A 21,427-nucleotide genomic window follows, 5' to 3' on the forward strand; every position below is an offset into this window, starting at 1 on the left:
ATACGGTTAATGTGACCCATACCCAAATTAATTAATTAATTAATACCCACGGTGGCCGTTAACTCACCGCCGAAAACTCACTTCTCCGGCGCCGTTAACCGTCAATGGCACGTTCGTTTTTGTTACTGTACTCACTCTCCCGGCGGCGAGTCTCCGATTCACTCCGCAGCCTGTTCTTCATCCCCACCGCCTTAGCTCTCACCACCTCTTTATTCATTCTATTTTACATTTCTTCAACCTCTAATCTCTTCAACCCTCATCCTCACCGTCAATCTCGTCATCATTTCCTTCAAAACCACCCAATTGAAAGTCAACCACAATCAAGTCTTGATTTTGACTCACCCAAAGAGTCAAAACCCTTAATTGGTATGAAACTATGAACATTTTTTATTTTTTTTAATTTTAAATGTTAATACTTTATTATTGTTATTATTAAAAAAAAGGAGACACGGTTAATGAAATCTTTGACTTTTAAAGTCAAACAATGTGTTTTTTTCTGATTTTAAGCTGTTTAGATTTAATTGTATGGATAATTGATTAGATTTTTATTCTTGATTACAATTTGAAACATTTTTGTGTCAAAATATGAGATAAAAAACTGTTCTTGATGTATGATCTTGAATATGCTTTGATTGTTTTTTAGGAAAAACGGCTGCGAATGATATTATCTTCCACGATGAAGACATCTTTACGCACGACTACCTCAAAATGAACAAATCTTTCAAGATATTCATGTACCCGCATAACAAAAACGACCCGTTTGCTAACGTTCTACTACCCGTGGATTTTGAACCTGAGGGCAACTATGCAAGTGAAAGTTTCTTCAAGAAAGCACTTAACAATAGTCATTTTTTGACCAAAGATCCTTCGAAAGCCGATCTTTTTTACCTACCCTTTTCAATTGCAAGATTGAGACATGATCCACGGGTCGGAATTGTTGGTATCCAAGATTTTATTAAAGATTATATTTATAATGTTAGTCATTACTACCCTTATTGGAATCAGACCGGTGGTGCTGACCATTTTTATGTTGCCTGCCATTCGATTGGACGGGTTGCTATTAATAAGGCGGAAGAAATCAAACTTAATGCTATTCAAGTTGTGTGTTCTTCGAGTTATTTTCTTTCTGCATATGTTCCTCATAAAGATGCATCGTTGCCTCAAATTTGGCCTCGGGTAGATGACGATCCCCCAAATATTACATCATCCCAAAGGTAACATCTTTTTTTTACATATGTTCTTTATAAAGGTCTAATGGTTGATCTTTTAGGCTAATTAATATGATTTTGCAGCATTTTTATTTTTATTTTTGCCAGTCTTTCTGGTTTTCTTTGCATAAATCATAGATGGGTCAATCTCGCTTTATGAGCGCTATCAAATAATTATAGAGAAAAAAAGTCTCTGTCATAAACACAAATGTAGACAATTATTCATGAACTAGATAATTGAGTAAAAGTTTTTCTTATAACTATTGTTCTTTAGGTTGTTGTTTGACTTTTATCTTATGTTGTTGTTTGAAAACCATGTTAAACATCGTGTCGTGTTGTGTCATTCGTGTTACTGAACAGGTTATATTTTATCATGTTAAACATGTCGTATCATGTGTGCCATGTCATGTTCGTGTTTGGTACCTGTGTTATTCGTGTCGTGTCTGACCCATTTAATACCACTAGATATGTTTTGCCGGCCCTACTATTGATATTTTTTATTTTAAAATTCATGGATAAGACTTCCAAGAAATTTTATTTAGAATTACACTAAACTTAATAAACATATATAAAGATTTAGCAAATCCCTTATTGGTTTCAATTGTTTGACCTCAAAAATCAAAATTTACTTTTTAGTTTCTTAATTACCGTTGAATTTCTTTGAACCACGAGCACATATACGCCTATATTTTCAAGAAACAACTTATATTCTTGATCTTTTATCATTTGCAGGAAAAAGCTAGCATTTTTTGCAGGAGCTATCAACTCCCCTGTCCGCCAAAAGCTTGTAGAAACATGGCAAAACGACACATCAATATTTGTGCATTCGGGTCATCTAAACTCATCATACGAAGAAGCACTTCAAGACAGCAAGTTTTGTCTTCATGTCAAAGGGTTTGAAGTCAACACAGCCCGAATCGGTGATGCATTATATCATAGCTGTGTGCCTGTGATCATAGCAAACCACTATGATCTCCCATTTGCCGACGTATTAAACTGGAAAAGTTTTTCAATAGTTATTGCAACATTAGACATCCCGTTTTTGCACAGGATTCTTAGTGGTTTAAGTGCCAACGAATACGACAGTTTGCATAGTAATGTGCTCAAGGTTAGGAAGCATTTTCGTTGGCACGCTAATCCGGTTGATTATGATGCATTTTATATGGTTATGTATGAGTTATGGCTTCGTAGAAGCTCTGTTAGGGTTCCATTGAGTTAGGTTTTATATGTAACTGTAGTTGGTATAATTCTTGATTTAATTGTAAATATTTGTAATAAATTCTGGAGATATAATGGAGAATGGAAATAAATATATCCTGAAAACAAATCACGAACACATCTTAAAATCTAAAACAATAGTTAGCCTAACTTGATTTGACCGGTTCGGTGGTAATACCGAATCCAAACGGGTACAACGGGTCATAATGCGGGTTGCCAACATTTATCGGGAGCTGATCAACCGTCTTGAACCACGTACGCGCAAGCTTACCCGTAAACCCATAATCACCATACAAAACATCAGCCACGCCTTGACCCTCACTGCCCGGAAGCCAAGCTGCCACCAATGCATCCATGTTAGAAACATACGGTTCGATCGCAACTGGTCGGCCCGTTATCAGCACCACAACACACTTCACCGCTCCACACACGTTTGTGATGTTGGTTGGGCCTGGTTCGGGTAGGGTTAGGTTCAAGCTGTCCCCAGCTGTCTCGGAATACGGCTGCTCGCCCGTTACAACAATGGCGTAAGAGAAGTTATTGGATTTGATGAATTCGGGTGTCGGGTTTTGTTGATACACAACTTCGGTTGTTGGATCAACCGTGTTCTTGATGGCAGATAGGATTGTGGTACCTGAAATGATTTAAGTAAAGCATTAAGTGTTGTGGATTAACCAAGACTGATAGAGGTGTGAAACTTTGACATGACATGAAATTGAGACGAAATCCGCGGGCTTGGGCTTTGTTTAAATGGTTAGGAAGGTTTGCGCGCTGGCCCGTTTAGTTTTGTATTAAATATAGTGTTAAAAGGATGTATTCATGTTAACATGTGAAAACTATGCGGTGCTCATGCTCGCATTCATATATCGTGTCGAGTTCAGCCTGTGAACACGACCCATTTAACACCCCACTCACCGCCATCAATATAATATGTACCTATTGTAATATTTCCGCTTTGTCCGTTCCACTCAATGGTCCAACCACCACACTGGTTACCAATGTCATCAGCATGAGTCCCGGAAACGAGTATTTTACCCGACTTTTTCGGGAGTGGAAACACTGGTTTCGAGCCCATTTTACCATTCTTCAACAACACTAACGATTTCCTTACCGCTTCACGGGCCAGCTCGCGGTGCTCTTGACTTCCAAGATATTTAACCATAGTCAAATCCGCTAACGGGTTTTCAAACAAACCCATCACAAACTTGACCCGTAGAATCCTCTTAACCGCATCATCTATCCGGCTCATGGGAATAAACTTATTCGTCACTAAATAAGTCAACCCGTCGATGAATTCAGTATAATTATACGGGACCATGATCTGCAATCCAAATATTATTCTAGTTCAGTTTCCAAACATTGTTTTTTTTTTTCTAACAAATAATATTTTCGGGTTAAACGGGCTGGGCAGGTTAAGAACTAACCATGAGGCGGGTTGGTTATTCGATCGATTCCTTGCCAATCTGAGATCACAAACCCCTGAAAAGTATAAAACATGATAACAAGAATCAATGTTGATTACTTTATGCAACATTTAAACAAAATTTGTTAAAAGAAAATGTGTTTTTACTCTGAATTTGACTGTGTTTTTCAAGAAGTTAGTGACAAGTTGATGATCTGCGTGCATTTTATCATCATTTACGCTGGAATACGAGATCATGATGGTTGCAACACCTTTGATAACCGAATCATAGTATGCTGGCATATGAATGCTGAATAATCCATGTGGGGTAATGACGGTGTTGTTCTCGTTGATGCCTTTCGTTGTCCCACCGTCGCCCACGAAGTGCTTGGCACAGGCCACCACCTTTTCTCTTAACAATATCAAAAATTGAATAAATATTAGCCCAGAAAAATCAAATTCATATTGTGAGGTATTCAAGATAAGAATGTTGATTAGAGCTTAAACAGGTTGAAGCCTAAAATAAACTTGTTACCAAACGAGCCCGAGCCGAAAGCTTCACTTACCGAGCTTGAATAATAAGCTCACGGACCTAAATAAGTCGATTATTTTATGGATTCTTAATTAATATGTTAAATAAAGTATTGTATAAAAATTAGGAAAATTGGATTTTAATAATCCCAACTTTCTGTTATTGGCCAATAATAATCAAAACTTTGTTTATTCCCACCAGTGGTCTCAAATTTAAAAAAGTTGGCTCTCAATGGTCCCTCATTAAAAAAACCTAACGGCGTTAATCGGAAGAATGATACGAGTTGATTGATGTAAAACTTAGCTTGAAACGATACTCCAGACAACTTAATTTTTGTTAATTTAAATTCAAATACCCGATTTGAAGCACTAATCAAGCCATTTGAAGCATCATTTCGAGCTAAATTTTACGTTAATCGACTCATATCCTCTTTCCGATCAAAAGGCCTAATAAATCAATTTGAAATTCGGAAAAAACTTAACGTCGTTAGGTTTTTTTTTTAACGGGGGACCATTGAGAGCCAACTTTTTTAAATTTGGGACCACTGGTGGAAATAAACAATGTTGGGATTATTATTGGCCAATAACAGAAAGTTGGGATTATAAAAATCCAATTTTCCTAAAAATTATGAAAAAAGTAACTAAATAATGTATAAGAAGTTTATAATTACAAAATACATAGATGAGTGTATATAAATTAATAAAGTTATAAATGTGCACTCCTAGCCAAGCCAGCTTTAACTTGGAAAACGACTCACGAACCCAGCTAACGTAAATTATAAATTTTATTCAATAAATTTACATTTAATTATTATCATATATTAAATTGTGACAAAATAACTAAAGAATACACATTATGATGTATAAAAATTTATAGTTATAAATGTATGTAAATTAATTAATAACATAAAAAAAATGAAAAAGGAGTTGATCCAACTCTTATAAGTTAAACCAGCCGAGCTTTTATAAGTTAAAGTGTTAAACGATCAGAGCTCGAGCTCGGCTGGTTTACCCCTAAATTAACATTAGTACGTTATTGGAATTGGTTCAAAGGGTTTACTTTCCACCAACAAAAGGTACGCCTTTTCGGGCATTGGCGGGAATATCTCCTTGTAATCCGGGTATGAGTTCGGTCATTTGCCGAACAATTGCCGGATCTTCACTGTAGCTTTCGTAACAACGGCCCCATCTTGGATCTCTGCAAACCTGTGGATATTGAAATTACAAATCTTAAATTTGCTGATACGATGATTCGAGGATGGTGATGATGATGATGATGATGATGATTGTGAATATGTTTATTACCGCGATACACGGTGCAAATGCGTAGTTAATTCCGGTTGCTTTGACTTCAAGTGCAGTTGCTGCACCTATTTTCTTGATGAGTTCTGGGTTCCTACAAAATGAGTTTTTAAAATTTGTGAAATACCCTAAATACCCTTCAATACAATGAAGGTTTGTGGTTGATATGAAGGGTATAGAGGTAATTTTAGTATTCGTAAATGAGATAAGAAATTAGAGGTGTTTGAAAAACCGATGAAATTGATTGAACCGTCTAAACTGAAGCAGGTCGGTTGGTTTATCAGTTTTAAATTGTAATGGTTCGGTTATGGTTTTGTTTAAAGTTTGAAAGTATTGGTTTAATCTTTATAATTTATACTTTCTTTTTTGGGGGAATATGCAATTTTGTATATGTCATGACTCATGAAAAATATTATAATATTTTATAATACAAATTAATTATTTTGAAAGAAAATTGAAATGAAGAAAAAAAGAAAAGTTTAGTAAAAACGTCTAACTGGTCGGTCCAACCAACCTTTCAACCCGAAAAATTCGGTTTGGGCCAGTTGAGCTGGACCGTGAACAGCCATAGGTATTTCACTTATGGCCTTATGGGTGTTTACGGTCTAATTCGACCAGGCCAACGGTTACAAAGGGCAAAAACGTAATTTCAACTAGAAAAACTTAAACTTGCCTTGTTACTCCAAGACCAACATTGTGAGGAAAAATTGTAGCCTTATAAACATTGTTGTTACCATGGAGAGCATCAATGCCATAAATCATAGGTATGCCTAAACGGGTCGCCAACGACCCATTTTGAAACCCGTTTACCATATTAATCCACGTCTCCGGGGACGCCTCTTTAGCAGGAACACTCCCGCCACCGCTCAATACACTCCCTACCCATAATCCAATTACATAAGTTCAAAAAAATAAACAAACATAAATATGAATTCTTGAAATTAAGAAAGTAACATAAGTAATTTTATGTTGATTACCAATAAAGTATTTTTTCATGACATCAGCAGAAGCCACTGCTCTTTCGATTTGTGTCATTTGACCGATTTTTTCCTCCAAAGTCATTCGATTCAGCAAGTCTTTTATTCGAGTATTCAAAGGTTGTTTTGGGTCTTTGTATTTTAAGGTTTCTGATGTGGTAATGGTAGTCCAATAACAACACAACATAATAATCACCAGAGCCGATGGAGAAAGTTTTCCCATTTTTCACCTCCTATATATATCTTCAAGTAACAAAACTTAAAATATAAGTTTATAACCATATAATTATAAACTGCAGCAAGTTTCATATATATTTATTTATTATTTTTGATGAAAACCTTAATAAAAAGTTTCTTGTTTTGTTAAAAACCAACAAATCTAGAAAACATTAAAGACATAAGCCAAAACTAGGTAAATGACTATACTTCATGCACAAATATCCCATTAAAAGAACATTTGGTAAATAAATAAAAGTACAAGGGTATTACTGTCTTTATGATCTACACACTTGCACAGCCTAAATTTGTAAAAGTTTACATGAAATTCAAGATTTGTAAACAAAAGAATCATAATCTTTATACTCCCACCCACACCCCATGATTTGTACACAAAGTAATTATAATCTCTGTCAAGAGTTTGATTGCGCACGGCTGCTTAACGGGGTGACTAGGATGCGGCTGTTTAACGGGCCATGTTCGCGGGCTGAACTTGACACAAACCCGAATCATGGTCACGGGCATGAGCACGACAAAGTATTCGCGGTTGACACAAGATTGTTTAACCCAAAATCTTTGTATACTTTTTTTTCTCTTTTGCATATTAATAATTTAAAATTCTAAAGCACATGTTATTTTAAGGTTTTGAAGCAGTTACCTTTATTAAACTATCCAACTTACTTCTATATTTTGGCATAAATAAAAGACCCAAATTGTTTTAATTAGGTACATAAAAAGATTTAAACAAATAAATTGAAAAAGTAAATAAATGGGTTAAACGAGTCAACCCTCAGGTAAACATGTTCATGGGTCAATCCAAAACGAACCCGAACCCGTTTATACCAAATCCAACACAATGAATTTCGTGTCACATATTCAAACAACTTATGCTAATAACTTTATAAGTGGATGAGCATAGTCAACTTCTTAAAATATATTTCAAACTAAGAGTAAATTTGTAATTATGAATATCATAAACATCAAGAACTTTGAGCATCAAGAAACAAAGTAACAACAAAAAGATTATATTTTTAACAAATGGATAATCTATAAAATGATTAATCAAACACCTAAACTGACCCCATATAGTTTTATCAACATGCAAGAAAGAAAGAAAGAAAGAAGTATAGCTTACAGAGATGAAGAGATTGATTCCGAAAGTATCGAACTGAAAAGCGAAAATGGTGTGTTTTGAGATGAATTTGGATTGGAGAACATTGGGTGGTGATTCTAGTCTTTATAGGGGAGCGTGTGTGTTTAAGGGTTTATAAAATATGAATTAATTTAGGATTCAAAGTTGTTTACATGTTTTTGACTTCATGTTTAACGTCTACCTTTTTAAATCAAACGAGCTTAGTTCCAAAATCGTTTGTTGAGATTTTGGCATGTAAAGTTATACTTTTGAGTATTGGCATGAGTATAGTTCTCTTATCTAAAGTTTAAAGTGCAAAAAAGAATTTAAAAAAAATGTATAAATGGTCACATTGTACAAACCGGGAAATTACAATCTCTTTTTAAACTTTTTAAATGTTGCACCATACATACTAGGGATTGATCTTGGGTATACACCAAAAGAGGAAAAGCCTCTTGTCACCCAATCAAAGATTCAAAGCCTTAATGACAGGTTACATATAGTTGTACGTAGTAAACAGTATTTAGATATAATAAATTTTTATTTGATATTGATAAAAGGCTCTATTTACGTAAGTGTTCAAATAATTAAATAAACATCCTTTACTATGGAAACAAATAAGTGCTCAAATAATTAAAACAAGCATCCTTATCTATGAAAACAAACACAAACGTACGTTATTCCAAGAACTGTTTTATTTTTTAAGCCACTATTAGATTAGATAATTTAGAAATTGTCGATGATAAAATATATAGTTTTTACACATTACAATTAAGAAAAATAACAATTTAAAACATAATTCTAAGTTATGCCACATATTTCTAACTTATACCATGAAACAAAAAAGACATATTAGTTAAAACTTCATCATCCACTGAATTCATAGGTTGTAAACTATAAAGCGTAAGCATATAGATGTTGTAACATAAGTTGTTTGTTATAAAAACTATTTTTATTGAAATTATAAGGCATTTAAGTACAAAACATAAAAAATGCTAAAAATATGAATATAACAATGAGATACCATTACAATGTTAATTAAACCACACGTTTAATAAAGTAACAATATAATCCAAGCCTCGTGATTTAAACCACCATTTCAATCTAAACATCCAGTCTAAACGTTCAAAAATAATTTCCCAAAATCCAAAAAAAAATAAAATAACAAAGTTTCAAAATTTTAAAAAATAACAATGAAAAGAATTAATTGTCTTTATTACTCAATAAATGATGATTATAACAATTTATTTTGAAATTTTCTCCAACACTCGTTTAAAACATCCACTCTTTCTTCACTCGCTAGGGAAAGATAAAGGATAGATGACTGAAAATCCCGCTTAGAGATCGCAAAAATCTAGTCAAAGTAGAAGTTTCCATCCGTCGAGGCCTCGTTTTACCTGTCCTTGGGACTGGAACTGATTGGTTGCTTGTTGTGACAGCCAAAGTCTGAACATTGTCCCACTTCCCTCATCAGGTTCCTCTCTGTTCATCATGGGGTTGTTGGGATAAAGGTGGGTTTGAGACGCGCGGGTACTCTTGATGCGAAAGGATATGGATCTAGAAGCCGAGATCAAAGCGTTAGTTCAAGATAGGAGCCCATACAAACCAAGGCTTCTAAAGTTGTCGGAGGGTCTATCATCAAGAATGGCCTAAGATGGTCAGAAGCTTCCTAACAATGCTAGCCACAGCGGAATACTCTGGCAAAACGGGTCGCCATCTCGCGGAATCGAATGCCCTAAGAGGAAGATTTTATTTGCTTTCTGTTTCGTGGAATTAGGAGTTAATTAATGTTTAAAATTGGTGTTCAAATTAATATGTGAAAATCATATAAATGAAAAATTGATAAGTTAGAAGCCTATGTGGACATGCTAGTTGAATGCCATATGGAAACTTTGTATTGCTTTAATAGTATAGTAAGATTATTATAATGTATCACATTGTTACTTAAATTAAAAAAAAAAACAAGCATACAAAGACAAATAGAGAAAAATAACAATTTAAAACATAATTCTAAGTTATGCCACATATTTCTAACTTATATCATGAAACAAAAAAAACATACTAGTTAAAACTTCATCATCTACTGAAGTCATATGTTGTAAACTTTGAAGCGTAAACATGTAGATACTGTAACATAAGTTGTGTGTTATAAAACCTATTTTTATTGAAATTATAAAACATTTATGTACACAACATAAAAAATGCTAAAAATATGAATATAATAATGAGATATAATTATAATTTTTATTAAACCGTGCTTTTAATAAAGTAACAATATAATTCAAATCTCATGACTTGAACCGCCATTTTAATCCAAACATCTAGTCTAAACGTCATAAATAATTTTCCAAAATCCAAAAAAATAAATAAAATAACAAAGTCTCAAAATCAAATAACAATGAAAACAATTAATTGTCTTTATTACTTAATAAATGATTATTTTAACACTTTATTTTGAAACTTTATTCAACTTAGGAGTTAATGTTTGAATTTAATGTTCAAATTAGCATGTGGAAATTATATAAATGAAAAATTGATGAGTTGAAAGCTTGTGTGGTGTGTGAACATGCTAGTTGAATGCTATTTGGAAGCCTTGTATTGCTTTAATAATATAGTAAGATTATTATAATGTATCACATTTTTATTTTAATTAAAAGAACCCAACATACAAGATAAATAGAGAAAAATAACAATTTAAAACATAATTCTAAATTATGCCACATATTTCTAACTTATATCATGAAAGAAAAAAAGACATATTAGTTAAAACTTCATCATCCACTAAATTCATATGTTTTAAACTATGAAGCGTAAACATATAGATGTTGTAACATAAGTTGTGTGTTATAAAAACTATTTTTATTGAAATTATAAAACATTTAAGTACACAACATAAAAAATGCTAAAAATATGATTATAACAATGAGATATAATTATAATTTTTATTAAACCGCGCGCTTAACAAAGCAACAATATAATCTAAACCTCGTGACTTAAACTACCATTTCAATCCAAACATCCAGTCCAAACATTCATAAAAAATTTCCCAAAATTCAAAAAATAATAAATAAATAAATAACGAAGTCTCAAATTTAAAAAAATAACAATGAAAACAACTAATTGTCTTTATTACTCAATATATGATGATTATAACAATGTATTTTGAAACTTTCTTCAACTTAGGAGTTAATGTTTAAAATTAATGTTCAAATTAACATGTGGAAATTATATAAATGGAAAATTGATGAGCTGGAAGCCTATGTGAACATGCTAGTTTAATGTCATATGAAAACTTTGTATTGTTTTAATAGTATATTAAGATATGCACATGTGATCCTTACAGAGCCGATGAAGTTTCTGATTCACCACGTTGTGGATATCCTATGCTTTCTTTTTAGGGGACTCGCGGCTCATAGCAGGTACGCTTTTGGATAGTATTTGGACCGTTGTAACGCAACCACCACCCTCTTGGGTACACAATTCTATAACTCTTTAAGGGGAGTGTTCACGGAAGAAAGAAAAGGAAAGAAAGAGTTGTTTGTGTATGTGTTTGTGTGATAAAGACGATGTAAGGGGCGGGTCCACACAAACAATGATGTCCGTGATTTGATGATAGACGGGTTCAAAGAAGGTTAATTGGTTGTTGATCGGTGATTTGGTGTTTAGAGGGTTCAAAAAAATCTACTAAAAGTTCATTATTACCAATTCAACTATGAGCGCTCATTCCCAAAAATCTACTAAAAATTCATTATATTTCTTTTGTTTTTTTCCGAACTGTTAACTTTTATAAACAAACCAACAAGAAGAAGCACATCCCTCTCCACAAGACGGAGAGGAGCCCAAAAACTAGCAACTACTTAAACTTGAAAGAACACCACTTAGACCAATTTAATGATTTACAATTTGATATATTTTTAAACCATAAAAAGCCTAGAGACTTGATTTCTCCAATTATGTCTTCAACCTTTATACTTTTGCCTTCAAACAACCTCTCATTCCTAACTTTCCAAATACACCAACAGGTGATGATCATAATACCGTAAAAAACATTTTTTTCCAAACCCCCCAAACCCGAATTATGGTGTGCCTCTAACAAATATTTCCTTTGTTAACCTTATACTTCAAGCTTGCATATCTTTAATTATAAGTTTTAAGACAAAATTGTAAATATCATGTATTCACAAATAAGTATATATGATACTATAAGTTTTTATTGAACAAATATGATATTCCACTAAGTTTTAGAGAGTAATACAATAAAAACCTTTAATGTATATCATGTTTTCTTTTGACCGTTGAATTCTTGTAAAAAGATTGTGACCATGAGATTGGGTCACCAAATGGGGATTCATACCAATTTCTTATGCGAGCTAACAAATGCATTTCTTGCATTGATTTAAAGATTTACTATACTCCCTTCCATGAAAGATGGATCCTCCAAGATGATGAAATTAATTTGTCAAATGCATCTATGATCACATAATTTACCATTATTAATCGACTAATAGGCATTTTACGTCATTTTCTTATAGACTGACCATATAATATTTATCGTCCGTAATACTTGAAATGAATATAAAAATAATTTTTTTACTTTTATTACAACTTAATTTAAAAGGTTCTAGTTCTACAATTGTTTGTGCGGTTCACACTTGTGAAGTGAAGAAGAACGCCATCAATCCATCATCGTATAAAATTATAGTGGTTTTAAAACAATGTTGTTTGGATGATGATCTATGAAGAAATAGAAAGCTAAAAAATCTTAAAAGGTTAGTTAAGAAAGCAGCATTAACTTTCGGTATATAAAGCTCAACCCGCTAATTATTAAATATAACCTCTTGATTGAACTCGTTAAGCTCGAAATTTTAACAAGACGGTCTATACGTGTCTTTTGTATATTTTTGGAGCCCGGCTCTCTCCCCTCCCTCTCCGCCATTTCTTTTTTCCTTTATTTTTTTTTCTTAACCCTCACCCTCTTCATTCAACCAACACCAACAACCATATATGTTTCCGGAGTCGGACGAGGAGATGTCGGACGGGTAACGGTCAGTCGGAGTTAAACCATGTATGTTTCCAGAGTTGGACGAGGAGATGCCGGACGGCACTAACGGTCAGTCGGAGTTAAACCAGGTTTCGTTTTATCTTTATTTTTTACATATTAGGACATAGTTGTAGATGTTAGGACATAGATTTGGTGAATGATTTACTTTAGAAATTTGTCTAGGCACCGACCTTTTGACAGTAACCCTAGTTCACCGGGCCTCCTAAACTTAAAATAGATTTTCCGTATTGTTACCGTTAGCGCTAAAATTTTTATTATATTATTACTATTAAAATATTAATATTATTATTAAGATATTGTTGTTATGAAAATATTATTGTTAGTAAAATAAAATACTATTATTGTATTTATTAAAATAGTATTATTATTATTAAAATAATAATATTTAAATACTATTTAAATATAAATTATTATATTTTTATTATTATTATTAAAATAATTATAGTAAAATACTATTAAAATATTAATTATTATATTATTATTATTTTTATTCTAAAACATATAATTATTAGTATTAAAGCATTAATTTTTCTATTATTATTAGTACTAAAATATTATTATTTTTAGGTACCTGATGTATGCCAGAGAGTCAGATGTCGGGGTTAGGCGGCGACGCAAGACTTTCGGAGGTACGTTTATATAGCGTATTGTATAATATAATATAATATAATATAATTATTATATTATATTATGTTATATTCTATTATGTTATATTGTATTATGTTATATTTATGTTAGTGAGTTTTTCTAGAAAAGCCCACCAGTGTTGTTTTATTATGGTTTTTTTTTCCTTTTTTTTATTTCTTTTCTTTTGTTTTGTTATCATTAATGTTATTTATGATTATTATTAATATTAATAATATTTAATTATCAATAACATATTATTATTGGAAATTCGATAAAGGGCATTTAGTAGCAGGACTTATTTGGGAAAATTGACAGTGCGAAACGAATTTTTAAATTATTGGCTGCTTTCGTTATGGGCATCTTCAATCAGTTACAGAGGCTTACTTGGGAAAACTGGCATTTCCAAACGAACTTTCAATTTCTTGGCTGCTTTCGTTATCGACATCTCAAATCTGGCTCTTCGATTTCTTCGAACTCCAGCGGTCTTGACCGCCGGTCACCATTGACAACCGTAGTTGTGTTCACTCGAATACATATCAGTCGTCACTAAACTTAAGCTTAGGCATGTTATTAGTTTTATTTTTAGCTGGGGGTATTCTAAGTTGTTCATGTTGCGTATATTAAAGAATTATCTGCTTATATATATATGTATATATATATATATAGTAGATGTGCGGTTTAAGAATTCATTGCATAGAGATAACCAGCACCAGATCGAGACGCTAGTTTGATGAGTTTGAATCTCTCGGATCCGCGGTATCCGCTAACGGAAGCGAGAACGGGAGCCCCTACTTTGGAGAGATAGGTGGAAATTCGGTCATTGCTCCAACATAACGAGCACAGATTGAGATATTAGTTCGCACTTAGCTGAACCGGTTGACACGTATGCAGACGTGGATTTAGGTTCGGTGTTGACCCGGATATTAACACGTTTGTTTACAGCATTCGTTGACGCGTTTGCATAATACACAATGAAAGCACAAACTCAAACAACAATCCATACAATAGCAAATGTCTTCGTTATTTTTCTCTTCTTCTTGTTTGACTGGTCGTTGAAGAGAATTGCTATTGTATGGATTGTTGTTTGAGTTTGTGCTTTCATTGTGTATTATGCAAACGTGTTAATATCAGCGCCAGCACGGAGCCTAAATCCACGTCAACATACGTGTCGACCGGTTCAGGTAAGTCCCGGCTAATATCTCAGTCTGGTGCTCGTTGAGCTAGAGCAATGACCGAATTTCCACTTATCTGTCCAAAGTATGGGCTCACGTTCTCCCTGCCGTTAACGGATACCGCGGATCCGAGAGATTGAAACTCATCAAACTAGCGTCTCGATCTGGTGCTGGTTATGTAGGCGCAATGAATTCTTATAACGCACATCTACTATATATGTATACGTATATATATATACGCCGATAATTCTTTAATACATGCAACATGACCAACTTATAATACCCACAATTAAAAATAAAACTAATAACAAGCCTAAGCTTAAGCTTAGTGACGACTGATATGTGTTTGAGTGAACAAAACTACGGTTGCCGGTGGTGGCCGAAGGTCAAGACCGTTGGAGTTTGAAGATATCGAAGAGGCGGATTTGAGATGCCGATACCGAGAGCATCCAAGAAAGGGTTCGTTTGGCACTGCCAGTTTTTCCCAAGGTAATCACCGTAACTGATTCAAGATGTCCATAACGATATCAGCCAATAAATTGAAGGGTCGTTTTGCAATGTCAATTTTCCTATATAAGGCCTACTACCGAACACACTTTGCCGAATTGTGAATAATAATATATTATTCATAATTAAAATAATATTAATAATAATTATTATAAATAACAAAAAAAAGAAAAGAAAAAAAAACAAAAAACATAACAAGACAAGCTGGTGGGTTTTTATAGAAAAGCTTCCTTATACGCCGCGTATAGACCTATACGCGGCGTATTAGTTTGATTCCAACCTGCCCTGCAAAAGCTGGGCAAGGTTGTCAAATCATACCTTATACGCCGCGTATAGGCCTATACGCGGCGTATTGCTTTTGCTGAATTATTGGAGCCCGGCTTCCCTCCCTTCCCTCCTTTCCTTTCTTTATTATAAATGGAGACGTTGTATCTCTCAACGTTCAACAAAAAAACAACACAACATTTGTACTATATATACCTAGAATGTCTTGGTTTAACCATTTATTTCCAGAGGAGGAGCCGGGTTACGCCGCTAACGATCAACCTAGCACGTCGTGGTTACCCGACTTTAACCAGGTTTCGTTATATATTTATTTAGTATGAATTTGGTAGTTTTTTTTTACTAACACATGCTGCATTACGTTTTGTTAGGAGTATGTCAGGTATGATACCCAGCCCCAACAACCTTACTATCAGCCCGAACAGTTTTATGGTAACATTGGCTCGCCGGGCTTGCCAAACTTGAACCAGGTTTCGTTATATAGTCTTATTGTAAATATATGGTTATGTTATTATTATTTTAATATTCTTATTTATTATTAAAATATTATATTTTATTTTTTTATAGGTATTATTGTTATTCATTATTATTATCACTAGCACTGTTATTTGAATTTCTAATTTATGTATGGTAGGAGTACTTCGTGTAGGATTACGGTAGTCAGCTGTAGTACCCGTCATCTGTCGTCTGGTCGGATTATGGAGGTCAGCCAACGTCATCGTACTAGCCACCGGTAGCAAATGATCCGTTTTATGGAACCGAGTCTTCATCCCACCACGGGCGAAATGATAAAGCCGGGCCAAACCCAAATAACGAAGATGGGTACGATGACGACTATATACGCGAGGTGAAGGTTTCATATAAAATAGATGTTGTAAGACACCGTGTGTTTTGTTTAAGTTAATATTGTTTGTTTGTATGTCATTTAATAAACGGCTTAAGAATTAGCGTAAAATGTTTCAGATTTTTGAGAGCCGCGAGGAGCTGGAGAAATGAGTAAAAATTAGAGGACGGGAGCATGGGTTTGTTGTTGTGGTCCAGCGGTCAAGGAAAAACGTCGTGGACCTTGCATGCAATCATGGAGGCGAACCCAAAATAAAGGCGACGGTGAGACGTACCGGCAGCATCAAAAAATGCTGTCCGTTTAAGATCCTGGGCAGGTACGACTCGAGGGGTGCATGTTGGAGGGTTCAAGTGGTAAACGAGACTCACAACCACGATCCTGTTGAATTCGAGGAGGGGTGTGCGTCTTTTAGAAAAATGAACACCGACCAGCTGGTTATGGTTGAGAGTTTATACAGGGCCGGCGTGAAGCCGCAAGAAATCAAAGCAGCCCTCCGCAAAATGTTTCCCGATGTGCAACCTGTAATAAAAGATATATACAACAACACCGCCAAGATTAGGTGGGATGGGCTACTAGGCGACACCTCTATGAAAGTAGTTCAAAACACTTGTAGTTTTAATGTGTACTTGTCGTGCTTGTAATATTTACCAAAGTTTTATTTCATCCAATGCAGGCACTGGAAAACTTTCTCGCAGGCAACGGTTTCACGTTCTATACCCGGGAGAGTGATACCGACGACAGGAAGGAGGAAATTTTCTTCTGTCATAGTAAGTCGCATAAGATGTGGCGTGCATTCCCCGAGGTGCTGATGATTGACACGACGTACAACACCAACATGTACGACTGGCCGTTGGTTCAGTTTATCGGTGTGACCTCGACATCACAGTCGTTTTGTATCGCCGCCGCGTTTGTGATTAGGGAACGGCAGAGGAACTTCAGCTGGGCTCTGGAGAAACTTAAACAAATGCTCGACGACTGCATGGAGCCACACGTGATCCTGACTGACGCGGACCAGGCCCTCATGAACGCATGCGACGCGGTCTTCCCTAATGCCACCAAAAATTTATGCAGGTGGCACATATCCGAGAATATAAGGAGAAAATTTAAGGACCTATATAACACGGAAATGGGGACGGACTTTGCGTACTGGTGGAAGGTCCTGTATCAGTCGTCGACGGTGCAGGAGTACGACCACCGTCGCCTCAACATGGAGCGTCATTTGATACGGGACGATAAAGCCGGTGAGTCATTCGTATCACCTGACAGTTTTTAATAGCCTAAACATGCGTCTTAATAACGTGGCCTTTTATTTTTTCAGAGATCTGGCAATATATTCGCAAGAGCTGGCTGAATCCATACAAACACAAGTTTGTAGCCTGCTGGATCGACGAACGCCGAAACTACGGCGAAACTACGACGAACCGAGTTGAGATCCAGCACGCAAACTTGAAAAGGTACCTCAATGGAAGCAACAACTCGCTCGACACAATTGCCAGGCAAATCCTTAAAATGGTCAACTCGCAGATGAAAGAAATCGGTAAATCTTTTGAAGCCTCCCGTTCGAAGGTCATGGAAGGACATCGACAGCACGTCTGGTTGAAGAAGCTAATAAACAAGGTGTCGATTCACGCTCTGGGTCTACTTGTGAACGAGTATGGGTTGATACACAAGATGCGTGACGGCGGCGCTTCATGCGACCACCATTTGTATTCATCTTCGGGGCTGCCATGTGCTTGTCGGATTGAGGGATACATAGTTAACGACACGTGTATCCCAATAGAGGATGCTGAATCGTTCTGGAGGAGGCTTAATTTTGATCCGCCTGTTCGCCGAACGAAGAGCCAGACTACGCAGCAGGTCTACGGGACATCACAGATACGCTATCGTCCATAGATGACCCTAATCGAAAGAAAAGTTTTTTCGCCAAGCTCTTGTCTGCTATTCCAGGGAGATCTAAAAAGAAGGAGCCAGAAAAAAGAGAGGATCCTCGAGGGCGTCCCAAAAAACAAGATCCCCCGAGGCATAGCGCATACACCCCCGCTCCAGAAACCCCCACCCCATCCTCGCTGACTCGTTCGTTGTCCCAGTCAGCGTCACGGTTTAAAACTCCTCGTGGACGACCTAAGACATCGAAACCTACGGGAGCTCACCTCGGGTTTCCTTTGATGGTTTCGCCAGCGCAAGTACCAGCGATAGAAACGTTTAGGAGCGTCATTCCTAGCTGGGCCCAGCCGTTCGTCGCAGACATCAAAAACGTACGCCCAGACGATAACTGTGGTTTTCGATCAATCGCAATGGGTTTGGGGATACATGAGAAAGTTTGGCCGATATTAGGAGGGCGATGCAGAACGAGCTGGAAACGAACGAAGGGTGGTGGAGGGCGATGTTCAACAAAGAGGATGACAGATTGTACGGCTGGGTTCATTCCAGCATTCCGTATTCCAACACGGTCAAACCGGCGCCGCCGAGTCGTTGGTTCAGCTTACCTGGTCACAGGCACGTGGCTGCTCAGACATACGCGTGTGTGTTAGTCAACCTAGCTGGCAATCAGACCGAATCTTACTTCCCATTGAGAATCGGTCCTGATTTGGTTCCGGATCCACAGGTTATAGGCATCGCTAACTGGGGAGGTGATCACTGGATATATATCAACCTGGTAGGGGATTTCCCAATGCCTACGCCAAACCTTAATTGGGAAAGAAGCGCCGTACCGACGGCGCTCGAATGGAAAACACGGTTCGGACAGAGTTTGAAGGAGTACGAAGACATACGCTAGGTTTGGCGAAAAGGAAATCCTTTAACGTAGATCTAGACAGCTTGTAAAATACATTGTATCAATTGACAAAAAGTCTATAATAATAATAAATATTAAATAATAAATAATAATAATTTTAATAATAATGAATAACAATAACTAAATAACAATAATCAAATAACAATAATTAAATAACAAATTAATAACTAAATAATAAAAATATTATTAATAATAATAAATAATAATAACTAAATAAAAAATTATTATTAATATTAATAACTAATAAATAATAAATACTAATAAATAATGAAAATTAAATAAAAAAAGGCATAATACGCCCCGTATAGGCCTATACGCGGCGTATTGACCCCTTATGTCAGTCGCCGGCAGCTCAACAGCCACATAATTTCAAATCTCAAACTCCCGCCCGATCAACCGAGCATCCCAGCATCCACACAAGAGCCTATATCGGACGGACACCGACTGGAATACCAAATAGGCCGACGAGTTTTCACCCGACACCGACACGACATGGAGGTAATTTTTTAATATTATGTTGATGATGATGATTATGTTAACATGATGATGATGTATTGTTGATGATGTGATGATGATGATCCTGTTGTTTGGATGGATAAAACCGTCGGCCGGAGTCAGGCCGTCGGTTTACAGGGACTATCAGACGCGACGTATATCCCTATACGCGGCGTCTGATATATATTTTTTTATTTTCTGTTTTATAAATATTATTGTAAATATTATGATTAATATTTATTATTAGTATTTATTAATATTATTATAAATATTATTATATTATTATTAATATTATTAATATTAATAATATTATTATTAATATTGTTGTTGTTGTTGTTATAATAATTATTATTATTTGTTATTATTATAGTTTGTGGACGACGAGATTGAGGCCGAGCTCGAGCAGGTGGGGCGGGCCCAGGGCTATGTCCGTGGCCGGGGCCGGGGCCAGGGCCGCGGACCTCCCGAGGGCAACGACATGTTGCTCATCTACCTTCACGTGCAGTTTGATGAGGGTTCTCCCGTCCACACACGATACATTCGTCTACGCCAGATGCACCCGTTTCCCAGCACGATTATATCCTGGTCGTTTTTAAAGTCTTGTGACGCGCACCAGCGGGTGGCTGCGTACACTGGACAGGATACGCCCTGTAGTCGATGCTTCAGTATGCCACTATCAGCCCACCGGGAGCTGACACTGGAGGTTTACAGCACGATACGCGTTACGTAAGTTTACTCCACATTGTTATATTATATTATATTATATTATATTATATTATATTATATTATATTATATTATATTATATTATATTATATTGTATTATTGCAGGCCCCGTGCGCTTGGTACGCTAGAGATTCAGATGAGGGTGCCAGGCGCCGATACGACACAGTCGGAGGTTTACTTCCGCATGTTCGGGCATGACGTCTATCTCTCGATGGAGGAGTTCGCGGTTGCTCTGGGCTTATACACCGCGCAGGAGGTACGCAACCCCATATACACGGAGAGCATCCACCAGATGCCAGAGGACGAGCTGCGGGTATGGTGGCGGGCCATCAGCGATCACGACTTCGGGGATAGGACCTTGGGCACTGGTTCCAAGGTCTCGGCTATTAGGGACCCGCTGCACATGTACGTTCTTAAAATGTATTCTATTGTTTAGTATAACGTATATTATATTATATTATATTATATTATATTATATTATATTATATTATATTATATTATATTATATTATATTATATTATATTATATTATATTATATTATATTGTTAATAAATTATATTATCTTATATTACACAGGTACCTTTACAGGCTGATTGCGATGTCCATCGCGGGTCGCAATCAGGGCGCGGAGCGCTGCAGCCTGCGCGACCTGTTTTTTTTTTTTTGAAGTGTCTACTGACTCACAGGCACTGCAACCTCGCTAGGGGGTTTGCAGACTATTTTGTTGGCTACAAGTTCAGGCAGGGATGAGGGTCCTTGATGGGTGGCGGGTACGTCACCCAGCTTGCGATATCTCTGGGCCATGGAGCCCTGGTGGACGGCCTGCGTATCACTCCGACCCTTCCCAGCCCGCTGGACCGCCTCCATTGCGGCGGCATGCGCATTGTGCGTTCGTTCCCCGGGCCCAACGGCCCCCGGGAGCGACTGGTGGCCG

The 21,427-nt window shown here is 36.2% G+C and overlaps 2 protein-coding genes and 1 pseudogene across 3 annotated transcripts; 2 read left to right on the plus strand and 1 right to left on the minus strand.

Annotated features, from left to right (window-relative positions):
• Positions 1-89: 89 nt before the first annotated feature.
• LOC143539523 (putative glycosyltransferase At5g03795) lies at positions 90-2,440 on the plus strand. The gene is made up of 3 exons (XM_077032815.1): positions 90-366; positions 644-1,214; positions 1,941-2,440. The coding sequence occupies exons 1-3, from the start codon at positions 105-107 to the stop codon at positions 2,425-2,427; spliced, it is 1,320 nt and encodes a 439-aa protein (XP_076888930.1). The 5' UTR covers positions 90-104; the 3' UTR covers positions 2,428-2,440.
• Positions 2,441-2,572: 132 nt separating this feature from the next.
• LOC143539522 (uncharacterized) lies at positions 2,573-6,862 on the minus strand (annotated as a pseudogene). Its single transcript, XR_013136458.1, has 8 exons — positions 6,639-6,862; positions 6,335-6,539; positions 5,665-5,755; positions 5,440-5,565; positions 3,997-4,233; positions 3,862-3,905; positions 3,345-3,805; positions 2,573-3,060 (listed from the first exon to the last, which is right to left on the minus strand). The product of XR_013136458.1 is annotated as an uncharacterized LOC143539522 (transcript).
• A 10,034-nt stretch (positions 6,863-16,896) lies between these two features.
• Positions 16,897-18,373, plus strand: LOC143539499 (protein FAR-RED IMPAIRED RESPONSE 1-like). The gene is made up of 3 exons (XM_077032794.1): positions 16,897-17,073; positions 17,154-17,721; positions 17,799-18,373. Exons 1-3 carry the CDS (start codon positions 16,897-16,899, stop codon positions 18,371-18,373), a joined length of 1,320 nt encoding a protein of 439 aa, XP_076888909.1.
• Positions 18,374-21,427: the final 3,054 nt, after the last annotated feature.

The sequence above is a fragment of the Bidens hawaiensis genome, unplaced genomic scaffold (assembly GCF_021521415.1).
Source record: "Bidens hawaiensis isolate Kalapana, Puna unplaced genomic scaffold, B.hawaiensis_p1.1 tig00011901_1, whole genome shotgun sequence".
Classification (NCBI taxonomy): domain Eukaryota; kingdom Viridiplantae; phylum Streptophyta; class Magnoliopsida; order Asterales; family Asteraceae; genus Bidens; species Bidens hawaiensis.

Excerpts from the sequence above, each read along its gene's own strand:
- LOC143539499 (XM_077032794.1), top strand. The coding sequence starts at position 16,897 with ATGAACACCGACCAGCTGGTTATGGTTGAGAGTTTATACAGGGCCGGC. Across the intron at positions 17,074-17,153 it reads TAGGCGACACCTCTATGAAA|GCACTGGAAAACTTTCTCGC; the intron begins GTAGTTCAAAAC and ends CATCCAATGCAG. Across the intron at positions 17,722-17,798 it reads GATACGGGACGATAAAGCCG|AGATCTGGCAATATATTCGC; the intron begins GTGAGTCATTCG and ends TTATTTTTTCAG.
- LOC143539523 (XM_077032815.1), top strand. The coding sequence starts at position 105 with ATGGCACGTTCGTTTTTGTTACTGTACTCACTCTCCCGGCGGCGAGTC. Across the intron at positions 367-643 it reads AGAGTCAAAACCCTTAATTG|GAAAAACGGCTGCGAATGAT; the intron begins GTATGAAACTAT and ends ATTGTTTTTTAG. Across the intron at positions 1,215-1,940 it reads AATATTACATCATCCCAAAG|GAAAAAGCTAGCATTTTTTG; the intron begins GTAACATCTTTT and ends TATCATTTGCAG.